At 37.2% G+C, this 17245-nt stretch overlaps 2 protein-coding genes across 3 annotated transcripts in view; both read left to right on the top strand.

Annotated features, from left to right (window-relative positions):
• The first annotated feature begins 6407 nt into the window (after positions 1-6407).
• LOC108694124 (zinc finger protein 530-like) lies at positions 6408-9697 on the top strand. The gene is made up of 3 exons (XM_018203416.1): positions 6408-7985; positions 8615-8774; positions 8960-9697. Exons 1-3 carry the CDS (start codon positions 6598-6600, stop codon positions 9617-9619), a joined length of 2208 nt encoding a protein of 735 aa, XP_018058905.1. The 5' UTR covers positions 6408-6597; the 3' UTR covers positions 9620-9697.
• Positions 9698-12930: 3233 nt separating this feature from the next.
• The window catches only part of LOC108694191 (protein yippee-like 1), a 7572-nt gene continuing 3257 nt past the window's right edge, over positions 12931-17245 (top strand). For both annotated transcript variants that reach the window (XM_018203540.1, XM_018203541.1), the window contains exon 1: positions 12931-13430. The gene's annotated coding sequence lies outside the window, so the exon portion shown is untranslated. The remainder of the gene's footprint in view (positions 13431-17245) is intronic.

Here is a 17245-nt window from a genome sequence, read left to right as displayed (position 1 = left end):
TAGTTTTATACGTTATATTTAAAAGTTAAAAAATGAAGAAGATAATATAACAATTGTAATAAAGTAAAGGAAATCAATTTCAGCAGCGCTTGAAAAAAGTCCTTGAAAAAGAATTGACGGAAGATGTGCTTGAATCATAAAGATTCGTATTTTTGTGAATCTGTTCGACAATTTTACGCGCGTGAAATCGCAGCGGTCAAAGTCATTTGGCGGAACGAATAAGTGGCAGAGAAAAGGCAGTGGTTTCTATCTAGCTAGTTGTAGCCCTGGTAGTTATGACTCCGGTACCGTTGTAGGATGAAAAGGTGCGGGCAGTTTATAGCGTGAGAAAAAGTACATTAAGTATATATTTCTATGTTTATATATAATATAATTTATATATAATATAATATAATTTCTATGTTTATATATAAAGTTATAGATATTGTTTAAATTTGTTATATTCAAATCGATTATAATTTAGAATTGTATTATAAAAATTTAAAACAATTCTCTCTCTGTTCAATATATAAAATTATAACATAACATAAAAAAATTGTATACGACATTAAGTTAATGTAGAAACCAAAATAGATTTTAAATACTTTCACAACACACAGTTAATACACGATATACAATCGTAAGTTATATGAGTATGTATGAATTAAAAGTGACTAATTTTAGGTAGGTACGAGGGTATATATGTCGCCTAGTGTACAATTCAAAAGGGGTGTAACAGAAGAAAAGGACTTACGGCGACGCAAAAGGCGAGAAGGCAAAGCAAAGGGTAAGACGAGGGTCTGTGAGTAAGGAGGTAATTCCTGCCGTATACGATTGTTCGGTTTTCGAGGGTTCGCGAACGAGTCACCGTCTTTATATATATGATCCTGAGGAAGGTAAAGCAAGCTGGACCAAACTTATTCTCGTTGTTCCAGTCTCAAACGCCGAAGACGGCGAAGACCTTCTCTCAGCTTTCTATCGGACAGCATCGAAAGCGTTTGAACGCTTCCTTGCTAATCACCGTTACGAATCTGGTAGTGAGCTAGATAATATCGATCCCCAATTGAAAGGAAATGCAATTGGTCTAGAATATCCTATATACACGCACACCATATATATATGTGCGACTAATTAATATGTAAAAGTTTTTTCGATCAAATTACAATGATTAAGTTTGTTAATTAATCTATTTTCACAAATTGAAATTTTTATTTGAACATTTTAATGGTAACTATTAATAAATTAGTTTAATAATGCACATAGTTTAATAATGCATGAAAGCTTGAAGCGATTTACACTCTCGTAAAGATATTCCGTCAGCAAGTCATAGAGTTGACCCCCTTTTCGGGCTGCTTTCGTCGCGACACTTAAGTCAGGCAGCCGCCATTTTTCGCGACAATTACCATACAATAATTACATAATTCTCGCCACACTCGGCACTCGCTGCTAGGAAGGATCGTCGAAGGTAGTTGAAACCACAAGTGGTCGAGGCATTAAAGAAGAGGAAGGGACGTGGTTCCTGGTTTGCGTCAAATGATGTGCTGTAAGCGATAGACGCGGTTAATTCTACAAAAGCCACGATATAATTGCTATAAAGTGAGGGACATCTTTTCTTTGATTATTACTTCTTTAGAGATAGAAACATAAAACTTTACTTTGATTTTAAGCTGTTTTTGCTGACGAGTACAATAAATAAGAAAAATTTGGCGAACACTAAATGAAACATTATAATAAGAACTTGAAATTTTACAGAATCTATCAAGACTGCAGAGTACAAGAGGGAGAGTAGTTGTAAAAATTTCGAAGAAACGCCAAAATTCTCAAATAAATCTTGAGGAAGGAAAAGAAGGAAGAACATTCGACCATCTTGCTCCAGTAATTTATCTCTCTCCCTTCCGTCCTTTCATTTTAGTTTGCGATGAGACAATGGGACAACAGTTGCAAGACGCGATAGCGCCGGATTAATTCTCGATCGATTTCGAAGCTACTCCATCCACTCGTATTGTCCACAATCGACCCTGAGAGTCGTCAGCTTCACGTAGTCGTGTACGGTGTACGTTGCAATACGCGTGAGTTAGTGTAGACTCTGAGTGTGTGTGTGTGTGTGTGTGTGTGTGTGTGTGTGTGTGTGTGTTTGTGTTAGTATGCAAACGCAAGCGAAGAAGCCAGGACCACTGGAGACTGAAGATCAAATTATTATTATTATCATAACCATCTGTATGCTTCATGCTACTTCCAAAAGCTTGAAAGTTAGCTCGTTCACCAGATCAAAGGAGCCAATGTCGCATTCTCTCGAGAGAATAGAAAAAGCATCTCCAATGGCAAGTCCCTGATAGATAAGTAGATTTTCAAACGAACAGTACCAGTGTGCCGGTATGTATAATATGCCGCTAGAGTACTCTTGGGGAATATAATCCTAATGCGATTTCAATCGTGCCTATAAAGCGAAGTTTCATGCAGATCTTTAATGTGTATTGATACGGCAAAGAATATATTTAGTAAGATATATGATTAATTCTTCTCTTTTTGCAGCTTCTTTCGCACTAAATGTGCATATTGGAACATATTCAAATGACAACTGACACACAGGCATCTTTTACAACACGAAATTCGACGATTATCATAAAATACTTATAAACAAATATTATATATATTACAAATATAGTATACACAATATAGTACATACATATTTTATTAAATATAACATTTCTAAACTATTGCAAAACTATTGCGTTAATGAAAGAATTAATGTTGTAATTAAAATATAAATTCTTTATATAAAATTCATAGAGCTAAAGAAAGCATAACGATAATATTAGGACACCCTGTGTGTAGACCTGACTCACGATTGGAACCTGAAAAACATCGATGACCCTCATTAGGTAATCATCTTTTAATTAAGCTAGAAAAAGGATGCCGGCCAGTTTCTTCCATTACTCGAGAAACTATTATCATATTTCATCGAACAAATAAATATAAGATTAATGTGTTACGAAAGAGTTGATATTATATGTTTCTAGAAATATGATCTCTCTCATATAACAAAAATATATTCATATTACTTAAGTTTACTAAAGCTATTAAAGTTCTTTACTTTAGACATAAACATGGCATTAAACTAATTGTATCCGTTTTCCGATGGAATTTAATTTCTTTAATTTCAATAAATTTTTTGATCTGGAATATTTTTTTCTTGGAATATTTTATCTTAATTTTATGAAATTTGAATAAGCAAATGTAAAGAGTATTTGTTATTGTTGAATTAATACCCTGAACGACTTCGATAAAATTCCAAAATGAAAATCATTGGATCATTGGATCGCGATGTAAGAGAGATAGCGACGTCATCGATGGTCCCTTGGTAGCGGGAAGACATAATTGATACGTACAAATCACCCCCTGCTGCTGACGCGAGGAGGACGAAGCTAGGGATGAGTATGAGTGTACCGAGAAGGGACGATCGACGAACGGTTGTTTGACGGCACCTCTCCCCTTCCTACACCGACGCACTACGTGAAGCTGGTATCGCATTCACGGTCCACTGCCTCAGGATTCGGGTCCTCCACCCCGCTTCTCTGCGCCGGCTCTTCCTTGTAAAAAGAGAGAATACAGAGGATACACCACCCCTCGTCGGCGATCCGTAACCCCCGATCGTCAGAATCGAAGGTATCACACAACGAAACGTACTTAGCGAACCGCTACATAAATAACGCATCTGCCGTCGCACTTTGCTGCTATATACACGCTTTAAGCGGCTATGCATTTTTCGCTCTGTCGGAAATAGTTACTATTCAGACACAAATGCATTGTGAAAGCTGCTAAAGTCTCTATCTCGTAATACTGTTACAGAAACGTTGTGAAAACAATTGGAATAATTATTAATCGAAGCCGTATTGTAGCCGTATTGTAGCCATATATCGCTATTGAATAAATTAAGAATTAAAAATTAACGAATCACAACAATAAAATGATACAGCGCAAAAAATATTTCTGATAAAGATAAATAGTTATCTAATTGTTGTTTGAATTTTTAGACATTAAAAATATATATCTATATTTAAAAAAAAAAGATTTTTATTTTTTTAAGCTACAATACATTATAATTCATCATTTTTATGGTACATTTATGGTGGTTATCTGATGACTTTTAAAAGTTATATATATAAATATATTTACCAATTGCGAGATATATGTCTATGTTAATATGCCTACTAACTAAGTAACTATGTACAAAGGTAGAAGTTAGAATATGGGAGAATGAATGTAAACTATATAAGATTCTCAATTCTAACGGCATATATATTGGCTTTTTGCCAAGCTATGATGCCGGACCATTAACGAGCGGGTTTGCTTATCAGTTGCTGAGTTCGCGCTACTAGCGCCGGCGATGACCAGCCGTCCGATGGAACTGTTTCTGTCCTCGTATCACCTAGAGACCGCTACGTCTCATAATTCGTCGCATACTGGCTGTAAATGACGAAAACGATCGGTGTAATCGCTAACGCTCACTATCTATCTTCGACATTGATCACCTATTGATCGTAAACCAATTCGCATTCTACCGCCAAAATTATTCATTGGCATGACGTATAACACTACACTGAACTGTATTAATGTTTTTGCAATTGCAACTTTCTCATTATTCCTTCAAATTAATTAACGGATATTAAAATTTTTTTCAACAAATTTATTTAATTGTAAACTTATACTTAATATTTTGCGTCCTTATGATCAAAGTATAAATTAAAAAATATGCTTCCTGTTAAATAAGATAAAGATAAAGATAAAAAATAAGGAGATTTATTATTTATTTAAAATTCGACATAAATCATACCTATTTTAAATATTAAAAATTTATTAATTTTGTTTTAAAGTCATACGTATTAAAATTCAATAAAAATTTATTAATCTAGGAAAAAGTTGTTGTAAAAAATAAATTTTTGTACGATAAACATTTCCCCACAAAAATCTCTCAATCAAACTGCGTGGTCTGTTTTCTTTTATCAAAATTTTTTTAATCAAAGATAATCAAACTTAATTCATTTCTTACATATTCGCTTTTCATTTCAATTATATTAATCGCGTAACATTTTTATATACACAAAATATATAACTTACATATATTATAGTTGTTTTAAAAAATGTAATTGCATGATGCAAATATATGTATATTATTTATAGTGCACATAGCGCACCTGTTTAAAAAATGAAAAAAGATCGAAAGAGAGAGAGAGAGAGAGAGAGAGAGAGAGAGAGAGAGAGAGAGAGAAAGAGAGAGAGAGAGAGAGAGAGAGAGGGAGGGAGGGAATTATGTCTATTTCTAGATACGCATATCTAAAATTAGGCCATAAGACAAAGATGTTATTAAGATGTTTTAATGATAATATAAGATGTTTCGCATGTCCGATTTTGGACATGCGTACTATCGTGTAGGTGCATATATGGGTTGTTTACATTATATAGAAAAGGGATAATTCCGGAAATAAGGAGGAATATAATTGGTACTCTATTGATACGTATTTATACGAAAGATACAAAAATTATCGGGAGAAAAATAAGAAGAAAAATAGCTAGAGATAGCGATAAAATAAAATGTAAGCGGAAGGCTTATAAGAAGTTAAGTGCGTTCGAATATGGCGGAAAAATGATCGCGCCGTCGGCATAATTGGCAAACAAGGAAAAGTGCTGCCATCACGAAAGCGCTCGGTGACGCTATCGGCGACTCCGCTCCCTCCAAAATCGCGCGTACATTGGCAACATTGTTTTTTGGTAGTTTACAAATAAAATGGCCGATATGTGAGGCTAGTTTGTATGGACAATAAAATATGCAATTATGTAAAATTAATGACCGTCGGCTGTGCGTGTGTCCAAGTGAAAACGTAGTCCCGTGAGCGCGAAAGGTGGAAAAAGTGCGTGAAGCACGAGTGAGAGTGTGGGAGCGCCGCGGGAGGAAGGTGGAGGTTGTCTTTCAAGACCCGTGGACGCCGTGGCCGCGGGCCCGAAAACGAGGAAACCTTCTTATGGTCTCCAACACATAGAAGAGCCGTGGCAGCGTGCTTCCTTCTATTGATGTACAGTGGCGCGACAACGCTACGAAAACAACTCGTAGATCGGCGGAAGCACGATTTTGAAAAGAGTTTACGGCCGCCTTGTCCCGATATTGCCGACGTACGGCAGGTACGGCTGACTGCGGCTTCTTGACTAGTCTCTCGCACAGGCCCGGTCTCGATTAATGTCCCCCGAGAACGGAGTAAGCACCTCGGGAATATATTGCACTCTCAAACTGTAGCGAGATTAATCACTTTACAGCCTCATTGTGTATGTAGCCCGCCGAGCCGGAGCCGGAACCGGAGCTGTAGCTGGAGCTACCGAATCCAATTCAAGCATCCTCTTCTACAGCCGTTCTTGGCATAGATATGATTCCCGTGTTTTACCTCCAAGGCCGAGATACTGGAGCGTGACGGGTACGTTTACTTGGAACCTCTCAAAATATTTCCCACCGATCAATTTGTTATAGTGGAAAGGGCTGGCGCGGAAAATGCATTGACAGAAGACACGGAGCAACGCACGAGTGCCGCGTCCAGCCAGACTCACCCACCTATCACTACCTTTACGACCATGTGTACCACTCCTGGAAATGCAGGAGCAGGATTCGGGTACGCTTGGTCCTTTGGTGGGCCAGGGACAGAGACCCGAGAGAATGCCCAGAGCGAACTCGCTACCAATATCAGTTATGCTGTCAACAACAATCAGGATCAAGGTTCCAGTCAAAAGATACAAGTCGATATTAAGCCGACCAAGGTTGCCACTACCACTCATCGTCGGCCAATGTTTGCGATGAACGAGAGTTGTCAGCAAACCCCTACTACGCATCATGGCCATACGGGTGGAGCGCATAATCAAACAACCCATGGTACTCACGTCCGTACTAAAAAGCATCACGATGTATTTTCATTAACCTGTGACAAAGGGGGATGTAATTGCGATGCAGCGCATCCCACACCTCCACCTTCCTTGTTCTCAAATACCTTAGTTTTTACTACAGCCGACAAGCATGCCATGAGTAAGCACTTCATGACACCGCTCGGACCGTTACAGCTTACGGCAGAAGAGTGCAATGAGATATTAATGAAGAGAGCAGCCGCTGCGTCTAATCAAGCCAATGCAGCGAATAACGTTGCGACCAGTCAGACAGACAATACTGCCCATTTCGGGCACGTTTTGACTCATGTGAATACTACGCAAATTGAGTCGAAAGCCAAACAGCAACAGGATATGGGAAGTCAGGTCCGTGTACCGAAAGAACGACCGTATTCTTGTTCAGAATGTGGCAAATCCTTTCTTCTCAAACATCATCTTACGACACACGCCAGAGTTCACACTGGAGAACGGCCGCACATTTGCATTCATTGTGGCAAAAGTTTTGCGCACAAACATTGTCTTCATACGCATCTACTATTGCATAGCGCCGAGAGACCGTATCAATGTCGCGAATGTAAAAAATCTTTCACTCTGAAACATCACCTTGTAACACATACCCGCGTGCATACGCGGGAGCGGCCGTTTGTCTGTCAAGAATGCGGAAGAGCATTTCCTCTAAAACGTCATCTAGTGACGCACAGTAAATTCCACTCGGGGGAAAGACCTTACGTTTGCGAAGAGTGCGGGGAGTCGTTTTCGCAAAAGGATCATCTTACGATGCATTCACGCTTCCATGGCAGCCTACATCCATTTGTTTGCCACGATTGCGGTGCAACTTTCCAAAGGAAGTTTGAGCTAGTTAATCATGGTCGGTTACATGGCAGAGTTCCACATTCGTGTACTGTCTGTGGAAAGGAATTTCTGCAGAAGAGAACACTTTTAGCTCATATGCGTTTACATACAGGCGAAACACCTTTCGCTTGTACTGTTTGTGGAGAAGCATTCCCTCGGAAAACAGACCTGGTCGCTCATTCTAAGATTCACAATAATAATGCAAATCCAGATGAAAAATCTCTCACATGCAGGTGAGACATCATATATAATGTAATTGCAGTAATTTTTTAATTTTATCTTAAGATTATTCTTCTCATCTTACATCGTGATACAACTCTAGTTGCTATTGAGGATATGCTGTGTGAAATTTTTATAAACTTTTCTAGAGTCAGTCTATGTTCAGCGATTTCATACTATTTTTTTTAGTAATAATTATGTGTGAAATGTATATATACATATAAAATGTATATTGAGATAAATTTATTGTTGATTACATATCTCGAATTCAAAGTATATGTCATAAAATTGAATTATCGAACATAATTGGATGTAAAATATGACATTAAGACAAATTGAATCAAATTTTCCTTTATTTATGATTTCATGTTAAGAATTTAAGCTATCAGACAAAATTTAGTACATGTAACATGATTTATGTAATATATATTAATATTGCTTATAACTAAACATCTTTCAAGATTTTCATACATGTTTGACAAATCATAAGAAATAAATATCTAGCACTTATTAGTGTATTAGAACAGGTGAAAACAAATTATATAATTCAAATATATATTCATTCTGTGATATTATAAGTACGTTCAGTTTTTTTCTAATAAAACAAATTGACATGATTCTTAATATGTGATTATTATTTCAGAGAATGTGGGCTGGAGTTCCCGAATCGAGAAGCTCTAAATTTGCACCAAAGGTTACATACTGGCGATCGAACACTTGTAACGGACCTTTGTGGATTAGCAGCTGCCTTTCAGCAAACTCCAGCACATTTTCTTACCCCGAACACTCCAGGAGCACATCAAGTAATCATCACTGTATACCAATATAATACTTAAAAATATCTTTAAATAATGAAATTTGGCAAATTTATATTTTTTTATTTTTAATGATACCTATTTTTAAAGATACCTAAGTATCTCAATTAATAATTATTAACAATCTGTGTTCAAAATGTGAAATATACAAATTATAAATAATGTATTTTTAGATGAACGGGCCGATAGGAACGCCGGGTGTAAGTCATATGCATGGTGCGACACAAACATCTCCCCCAGTGGGTACAGGACCAAAACCTAAGCCACACATTTGTCCTGATTGCGGCCGTGGTTTCGCACAAAAACACGGCTTGTCACAACATCAACGACGTCACACAGACGGCAGTTGCCATATAAGATCACACATATGCGATAAATGCGGCAAAGCTTTCTTCCAAAAAAATCATTTGTTACTACATCAACGTCAGCATATGGATCCGCCACCAAGTATACTTAGGCAACAACAAAGACAAGCTGCTCAAGCTGCAGCTCAACAAGCACAACAGCAGCAACAACAACAGCAAGTGCAACAGCAAGCGCAACAGCAACAAGTTCAGCAACAGCAGCAACAGCAGCAGCAAGTGCAACAAGTACAGCAGCAGCAGCAGCAGCAGCAGCCACAGCAACAGCAACAAACGTGTTCTGTCGATACGAAAACGATTCAACTACAGGCAATACAGCAGCAGGTACAGCAGGTGCAACAACAAGTGCAGCAGCAACAACAGCAGCAGCAGCAACAACAGCAGCAACAACAGCAGCAGCAGCAACAGACGCAGCAACAGCAAGCATGTTCCGTGGACGCTAAAGCAATACAGTTGAATGTCACCATGTGAGACGGTATAAAGATGAGGGACTGGAGAGTCCTTGAAACAATAGCACTCCCAAATGCGCACCCTGCTGCCACCCTCTGCACACACTTCTCTTGTACTAACAATACACGTTAGATATATATTTATTATCTCTAGATTCAAAAATAATAATCAATTTTATTACAAGAATAGGAATATACAAATGATATACATATATATACACTATATTCTAATTAATATAAGGCTTGTATAACAAGAAAATAAAAATAACCATATATTAGTGTTTTACATATACTTTATAAATATACAAATATAAAAATATATAAATATATAAATATATAAATATATACTCTAGACATGTAAAATGAGACTAAAACAAATTAGTTGCCTTAACGAGAAGAAGAATTTTAATGGACATATTAACTATTATGTTTGGTGATTTTTTCATTTACTTTTATTTAGTAGGACGTCACTTTATAAGAAAACACATATTGAATAAATCAAGATAAAAAAAGAATAAGTTCGCCGTGTATCGCTGCTTTGTTATTATCCTTCTCAATCAATGTATTTGTGCGATGGTAATTGAAAGAAAATAATCAATGTATGAACAGTAAAAGAGTAACAGAAAAAGGGGAAAATTCTGTAAACAGTTTTGGCAAAGGGAGAGAGGGTGGCAGACATTGCGCATTTATGAAGCATTTTTAAAGCTTAGATCTATACAAGATAGCATTTTAGCCTCGCGCAATTTATATTTTTACGTTAAATAATACGAGCAAGTTGTTCGTTAAATTTTAGAAATACGTAAGAATCCCGGTTTTATAAGATCCAAATATCAATAAATGGATGTAAATGTTTTTCGTGAGGAGTTAACGCGACATATGGACGCCATATAAGATCTTAACTTTATATATAAAAAATTAAAATGCATATATTAGTTTTACATTAGTAAAGTTATAAGATTAATACATGTACATTCTATACATGTACTAATCTTTTTTACACTTGCACTTCGCATTTAGGATCCCAAGAAGCCTTTCCACGTGCTTAATTGTCTTTTTCGATCAAAATATTTTCTCCATAATAAAGTGCGCGTCGCGTGCAGTTACGAGATCGCTTAGCGGGTTCTTTTAGTAAAATGCAAATTTAATTTTTGTCAACAAGAGTATATTACTTAATAATATAGCTAGAGAATCGGAAGAAATACAAATAAAGGTTTCCTACATAGTTTTAATACGTATCTCTTTCTTTTTTTTTTTAAATAACGTAAAACGTACCGATATCCGTAATATATCCGTATACATAAAATTTAAAGTGCAAATTTATGTGTGATTGATGTCAGCTTTTCTACCTCTTTCTGTCTCAAACAAAATTGTAGATGTTAATATTTCTTTTTTTTTCTTTCAGCTTACATGTTGAAAGTTTAAAACTTTTTTTTAAATCGTTCCGTCTTCCTTTTTTGTTTAAAATTTATTAAATAATATAACGCTCGAGAAAAAGAGAAAATATACTGTGGACATTACATCGGTATGTAAAGTAAGTACATATCGCATGAATCATAATACATGAATCATATATACGCTTGATTAATTATACATATACACATAATTTTAGAGTCATATCAAGTCGATTAAAATACAGTTCGTACATATATGTATTTTATTTTTGTTAATGTAAAAACTATATATGGAAAAAAGATTCAAATTATACAATTTTTTTATTAATCTAATATTTTTTTAAATACACAAACTGATATATATTTTTTGTCGTTTTATATAAAAAACATAACTAAAGTTATATAAAAGTTATATAAAAAACTAAAGTTGGCAAAATAGATATAATGCGTGAAATTTGGTGTTAATTATTGTTAAAATGTCAAGGAACATTTATTATGAATTATTATTTACTACAATTTTACAAATGAGCATTCCTATAGTATCCACAAATTTTAATTCTAATAAAATCCATTTCAAACTAAACAAACAATACATAAACTTTCGCATATTTTTTTATTTCATCTTATATTTATTATTTCGTCTTCAATTTTTTTTTAAATCAAAATAAATTAGAATATCTTATTATTTAAATTTTCTATGAAAAATCGACACCATATTTCTCGTCAAAAATATCAGTAAATGCGCGCTTTTCGTCACATCAAAATTGTAAGAAAATGGTAATATGAATACAAAAAATATGCATAATCAAAATAGTAGGAAGCTTCGGTATTACAAAATCTGAAATAAATTCTCTTTAAAAAGTCAAGATAGTACTTCCACTGTAGTTATATTATTATTTCATACAGCACACAAATGTATCCGAGATACATTCTGGGGATGTTCTTAGGACATTTGAGGATATATACGGACGTCTTTAGGACATCTCCTAAAAGTCTGCTGCGTGCGTGCGTGTGTGTGTGTGTGGGGGGGGGTGCGTGTGTGTGCGTGTATGGAATATTATTTTTAATCGACGGATGTCGTTGAAAAATCTACATTGTGCTATCGGACCTAGATAAGAAAGCATCGTGATTAGAACAAAGAAACAATTGTGCAGAATTTGCTTTGTAAATCTTTTTAAAAGAGTACGGACATCTCGTTACATATTGCATGAAGAATCAATTATGTATGCAATTTCGTAAGAACAGTTAATGTTAAATAATTCAATATTTACATGTCGATATTTCGCGAACGTCAAATTCATGAATTATCATCACACTATTATCGTGAAATTATGCGTGAAATTATAATCATGCCTATAGCCTATACGTCATTTGTCTATGCTATAACGTCATTTAAATGCCAGTCTCGCGTTAAAAAATTCTTTTTACTTGCGTTTGTATTACAAATAAGTAACGTAAGAATTAAAAAAATCGTTTTATGCAAATCGCAATAGGAAGCAAGTTTATCAACGTAAATTATTGGTATAAGATCAGATTTTAGAATTTCTCATAGTAATAAAATAAAATTCGCTTTGATGCTGGGATACGTTCGAAATAAAATATACCTTACGTTCTAAAATAACGATCATAATACAAAAGAATATAAAAATAAAACGTAATAAATAAAACATAATTTTCCTCCCACATAATTTTCTAAATCTGAATAATCAAGATTCAGACATTTCTTTGAAAAAAAAAAGGATAAGTAAAATAGTCGAAGATCATTTATCAAAAAAAGATGATACATACATAAATATTTTCTCATAACATTTCGATATAAATCACGAAATGGAAATGACAAATATTTTGATGACATAATTGATTTAAACATATGCATATAAACGTGACAAAATCGCGATAAAGTACAAAAAGAAATTGATCACAGTTTTTAATAAAGGGAGCAGTTTTAAAAAAAAAGAAACAACTTATAATGTTGGGACACTGGAACAGAGCCTAATCATCAATGTCGTATGGCATTCGCCAATTTGCGACATGAAGCGCAATCAAGCGACATTTCGAATGAGACACGTCGCGCAGTCTAGCGGTGATGTCCGTAAACGGTAAGCGACTTTGAGCGCATGCGCGCGGGTCATCGTATGCGCGATTTCGCCTGCGGACAGCGGACGAACCGAAATAAATCGAACGACGCCGAGTCGATCAGCGGTACGGCGTAAACTGGCGTAAACGGTAAACGGCGTTCGCAGGACGTGCGCGTTTCGCATTAGTGATGATCAAAACGGACCGTCGTCCTCGCCGTGATCGCTCGTGGCACAGCACGCAAACGAAACAGCCGTGATCCGTGATCCGTGTTACGACTGTTACGAGTCGCGAGGCAGAGGGAAGAAGATCGAGAACCCGCGTCGTCGTCGCGCTCCGCCGCAGCGGTCACGGATGCATATGGAGGTACGTGAAAAGCTCACCCCGTCGACGTTTCCTACTTTACTCCGGTATATACTTTTTTCTTTACTCGGAGAAACCCACCGCGATTTCGTGACATCCTCGACACGACGCGACGTGACGAACGCTCCGCTCCGCGACGCGACGCAATACGACGCTACGATGCTACGACGACACAGAGCTATCGCGGGAGCGACGTCAAAGCGCGCTTTATGTCGCGATCAGTAAACGAATTTTCTTCGTTACGCGTTCGCTCTGACCAAGTCGTCGTCGTCGTTGTCGTCATCGTCAAGCTCGTTCTGCTTATCGAGTATTATGCCTAGTTGGCACCATAGTTACGTACTCCATACTTGTCCGTCTCTCTCCACTTGTCTCCAACTACGTATTATTGTTTTTCGAATCTCCGTCAGAGATGTCGGCAAGGGAAGGGACACCCTCCTCGCGACAGAGAAAGTGAGAATCATCACGTCTTGAACCCACGATGACGGATTCCAGAGAAACCCCGCGGTTAAAACATCGGGTTTGTGTACGTTCTCAGCTGATGGGGCCTGTCAGCTGCCTCGTTCGTCGTGTCTCGCTCCGCCTCACCCCCTTGCCACATTTCACCTCGCCTCTGCACTTCATCTCGCCTACGCCTCGTTTCATCTCGCTTTCCTTCTGGCTCACCTCTTCTCTCGCCAGAGCATCACGTCGGATTAACGATCCACGATTCTTCTTCCGCCGTTATCAATGGCTCTCGCTCCGATTTTTTCAACGTGCAATCTGATTCTGACACGTATCGCTTACTATTAGCGTGATGCGAGATTACTTTATATATTTATACATACTTGTACCTAAGCGAGAGAGAAATTGCTTCGTTCTTAAGAAAAGTCTATGATATTTCAGGACGAGCAGAGCCGAGTAGGCGCAAGTGTTTATATGACGTGGTATAACACTTGGAATTCCTTGACGATGTTTCAACCTTTAAACGGCGAAACGTTTCAACGTTTACTCGGGTCTTCTTCGATCGAGATACAAATGTTTAATCAACGTACGCAAAATGGACTTGTCTAGACATCGATTGTATTCGTCGCGTTTAGCTCCTGTTTACTTCTTTTGCTATTTATTTCTCTTCCGCACGTAACAGATCGCGTGTTTGCACACTTACAAGCATATATATATACGATAAGCGACGTGAATACGTACTGTCACCAGATAATGCGCATCGGTTTGTTTGTATACATTCACAGCTGATTCAACGCGTCATGTCGTAAAAAATATCGTACAAATACATCGGGACGATTATCTTGGCCATATACACGCTCTCTCTCTCTCTCTCTCTCTCTCTCTCTCTCTCTCTCTCTCTCTCTCTCTCGTCTTATTGTTGACATGTTTTGTTCGCGTGGACACTTGAATTTTATCACGCATACATACGTCGCAACTATTTTCATTAGAACTTTTTACAATCATTTCGTCTTCAAATTTATATGACTTAACTCTCAAGCTTAATTTTTAATAAAAAAACAATTTATTATTCATAATGGCTGCGTAATAGGAAAACAAGGATGCGCGATAAACGGCAAAATTAAATCTGAATCAATTAAACGTACAACATATACTTTATCATTATGCCCGATTCTCTTTGTTTAAGTTACGTCGTGAAAATCTATTTTTTTCTTGGCTGGAGTGAGATTCCATCTCAAACGTATCAATGACAATCGCCAATCAACGATCAATTATTTCTCTGAAACGTAACTAAAAAGCCTTTTCATTGTATCAGTGCGAATTGATCGCGTACAATCGACAATTTGATCGCTTCGAGCTCGCGAGGAATGGCAGGAGGAGGGAGGAGAGTTTCACGAGAGAGAGAGAGAATTGCAGCGCGAGATGTCCTTGCGTGTGCGGGCGTCTCGGATGCGACATTTATACACGCGACTCGATCGAACGTGGCGTTGTGGCGCTTGAACCTGTTGGACAACGGTTTTGTGTACATTTACAGCTGACTGCAGACTATCAGCTGACTGCGCGCGACGGAATCGCCGCGCCGCTTCGTGCCGCGCGCGCCTGCTCCGCTTATACCTTCCTCATCTCCCTGTTGCACACGTATTTCTTTATTTGTTTCTGTTAAAAATTCGATAAATTCTTCTTTCTTCAAACTAATGTCAAAGAATATTTACGGCATCTGCGTAAATTTGCATCGACCCAGAGGATTGCAAAATTTTCTGCAATCTTCCTTCTTTCTTCCTTCGGAGAACGCCACGCCTTTTTCTTGCTTCACTTTATTTCCCTCTTATTCTTCAACAATGTTACTATAATATATTATACTATAATGTATGTAAAATAATGTATTTCTCTCCAAATTACTTGATTACGAGCTCGTCACAGTTCTTTGCATTTGTTCGAGCATTATCGTATATATTCTAAGAAATATACGAAATTAAATTACTGGTTCATTTGAATTGCATCTTTCATTATTCTCCAGATATATTTTTCGAATCCGATCTGATTTAGATTGATAATTTGATCGAAGCTCTTTAGAATTTTCCGTATAGACTCGACTATCTTCTTATTTTTGCGCTATAATCAGTGCGTTACGATCGCGAGGGCAATGGCTCTCGTCGTCCATTCGATCCTCGTTTGTAATGTAGCTAATGCGGGGTGAAGGGGTTACGACTCGGGTAAATTCTCTTGTATAGAAGGCGGCTTATAAATAACTTAGGGGGCTTTGCCCCCTCCTTCGGTCCTCGGTCGTCAACCCCTCGCTCTTCGATCCGTCTGAGGCCATAGGAATCATCTTTTCTCAAAAGCATCAATCCCTGCCGTCGATTTTTATGTTTAATAAGAACAATTGTTTTCATTGTTCATACTATTACATGGATCGTCCAATAAAATTTGATATGATTTAGTACATCCAACAAGGAGTTGACTGTGAAAAAGTGAATTGGGAATATGGAGTAAAATGATTTCTTTAACGAGTTTTTAATCGTGAAGTCGAACGAGGCTTAGTCTCGTTGCAAGCTGTCGAGACAATTGTCGTCGCGCATATTTATGCGATAAGAATAAAAAAGACGCCGTTACGACTACAATAAGTAGCAATGACCTTGACTAGTGTATTGACTCGAAAGTCCCGTCTCCCTTTGTTCTCGAACATCCGTTAGGAAACCCGTTCCCGAACGTTTTCGTTCTCTTCTCTTTTCGTTGAGACTTTCAGTCGCCGGTAAGGATAGGATCGAATTTAATATGCACTCGTGTGAATCCGAGCAAATTCCGATACTTGACTCCGACACTTCCGTTCAATGGAGTTGAATTACCGCTTACAAAGACTAACTGCCTCATTCACTTGTAATCTGAACGAGCTAGTTTCGAACATGAAGAAAAGGAACAAAGTCTATGATGTTTGAAGATGCATTCGTGAATGTCAGAAAAATTCGAATCTCCGCGAGGAATCGTCGCGAAATCAGTTTCGATTATATCGTTAATAGGCATCTCGAGAGAAGATGATTGTGATTAGCATTTACTAAGTGTCTGGCATCCGCTCTTCAAAAAAGGATAAGCGGAGTACGCGTCTATCCGTCCCGCATACAGAAAAAGCCTTTATCTTTAACGATTCATAATAACGTCCTTGTCTGTTTGTTTGAACGCGCGCCAGCACGTGGCGGCACATATCAGTCGATATGCAGCAGTACATCGATGCAATTACCTTTGTTTTGAAAGCAAACGTTGCTTTGCTTTCAAAACACGTCTTTTCCGCAACTGTCACTGTACTCCTTGTTGCTAGTCATTTTTTTGCAAAAGAAAGACATAAACATTTAATTATATATATATATATATATATATATATA

Source organism: Atta colombica, unplaced genomic scaffold (genome assembly GCF_001594045.1).
Source record: "Atta colombica isolate Treedump-2 unplaced genomic scaffold, Acol1.0 scaffold116, whole genome shotgun sequence".
In the NCBI taxonomy this organism is placed as follows: Eukaryota; Metazoa; Arthropoda; class Insecta; order Hymenoptera; family Formicidae; genus Atta; species Atta colombica.
Note: the sequence above shows the minus strand (reverse complement) of the source record. Positions and strands in the feature narration are given on the sequence as shown.

Coding starts and splice junctions, on each gene's coding strand:
- LOC108694124 (XM_018203416.1), top strand. CDS start 6,598: ATGTGTACCACTCCTGGAAATGCAGGAGCAGGATTCGGGTACGCTTGG. Junction 7,986..8,614: donor GAAAAATCTCTCACATGCAG/GTGAGACATCAT, acceptor TTATTATTTCAG/AGAATGTGGGCTGGAGTTCC. Junction 8,775..8,959: donor ACACTCCAGGAGCACATCAA/GTAATCATCACT, acceptor ATGTATTTTTAG/ATGAACGGGCCGATAGGAAC.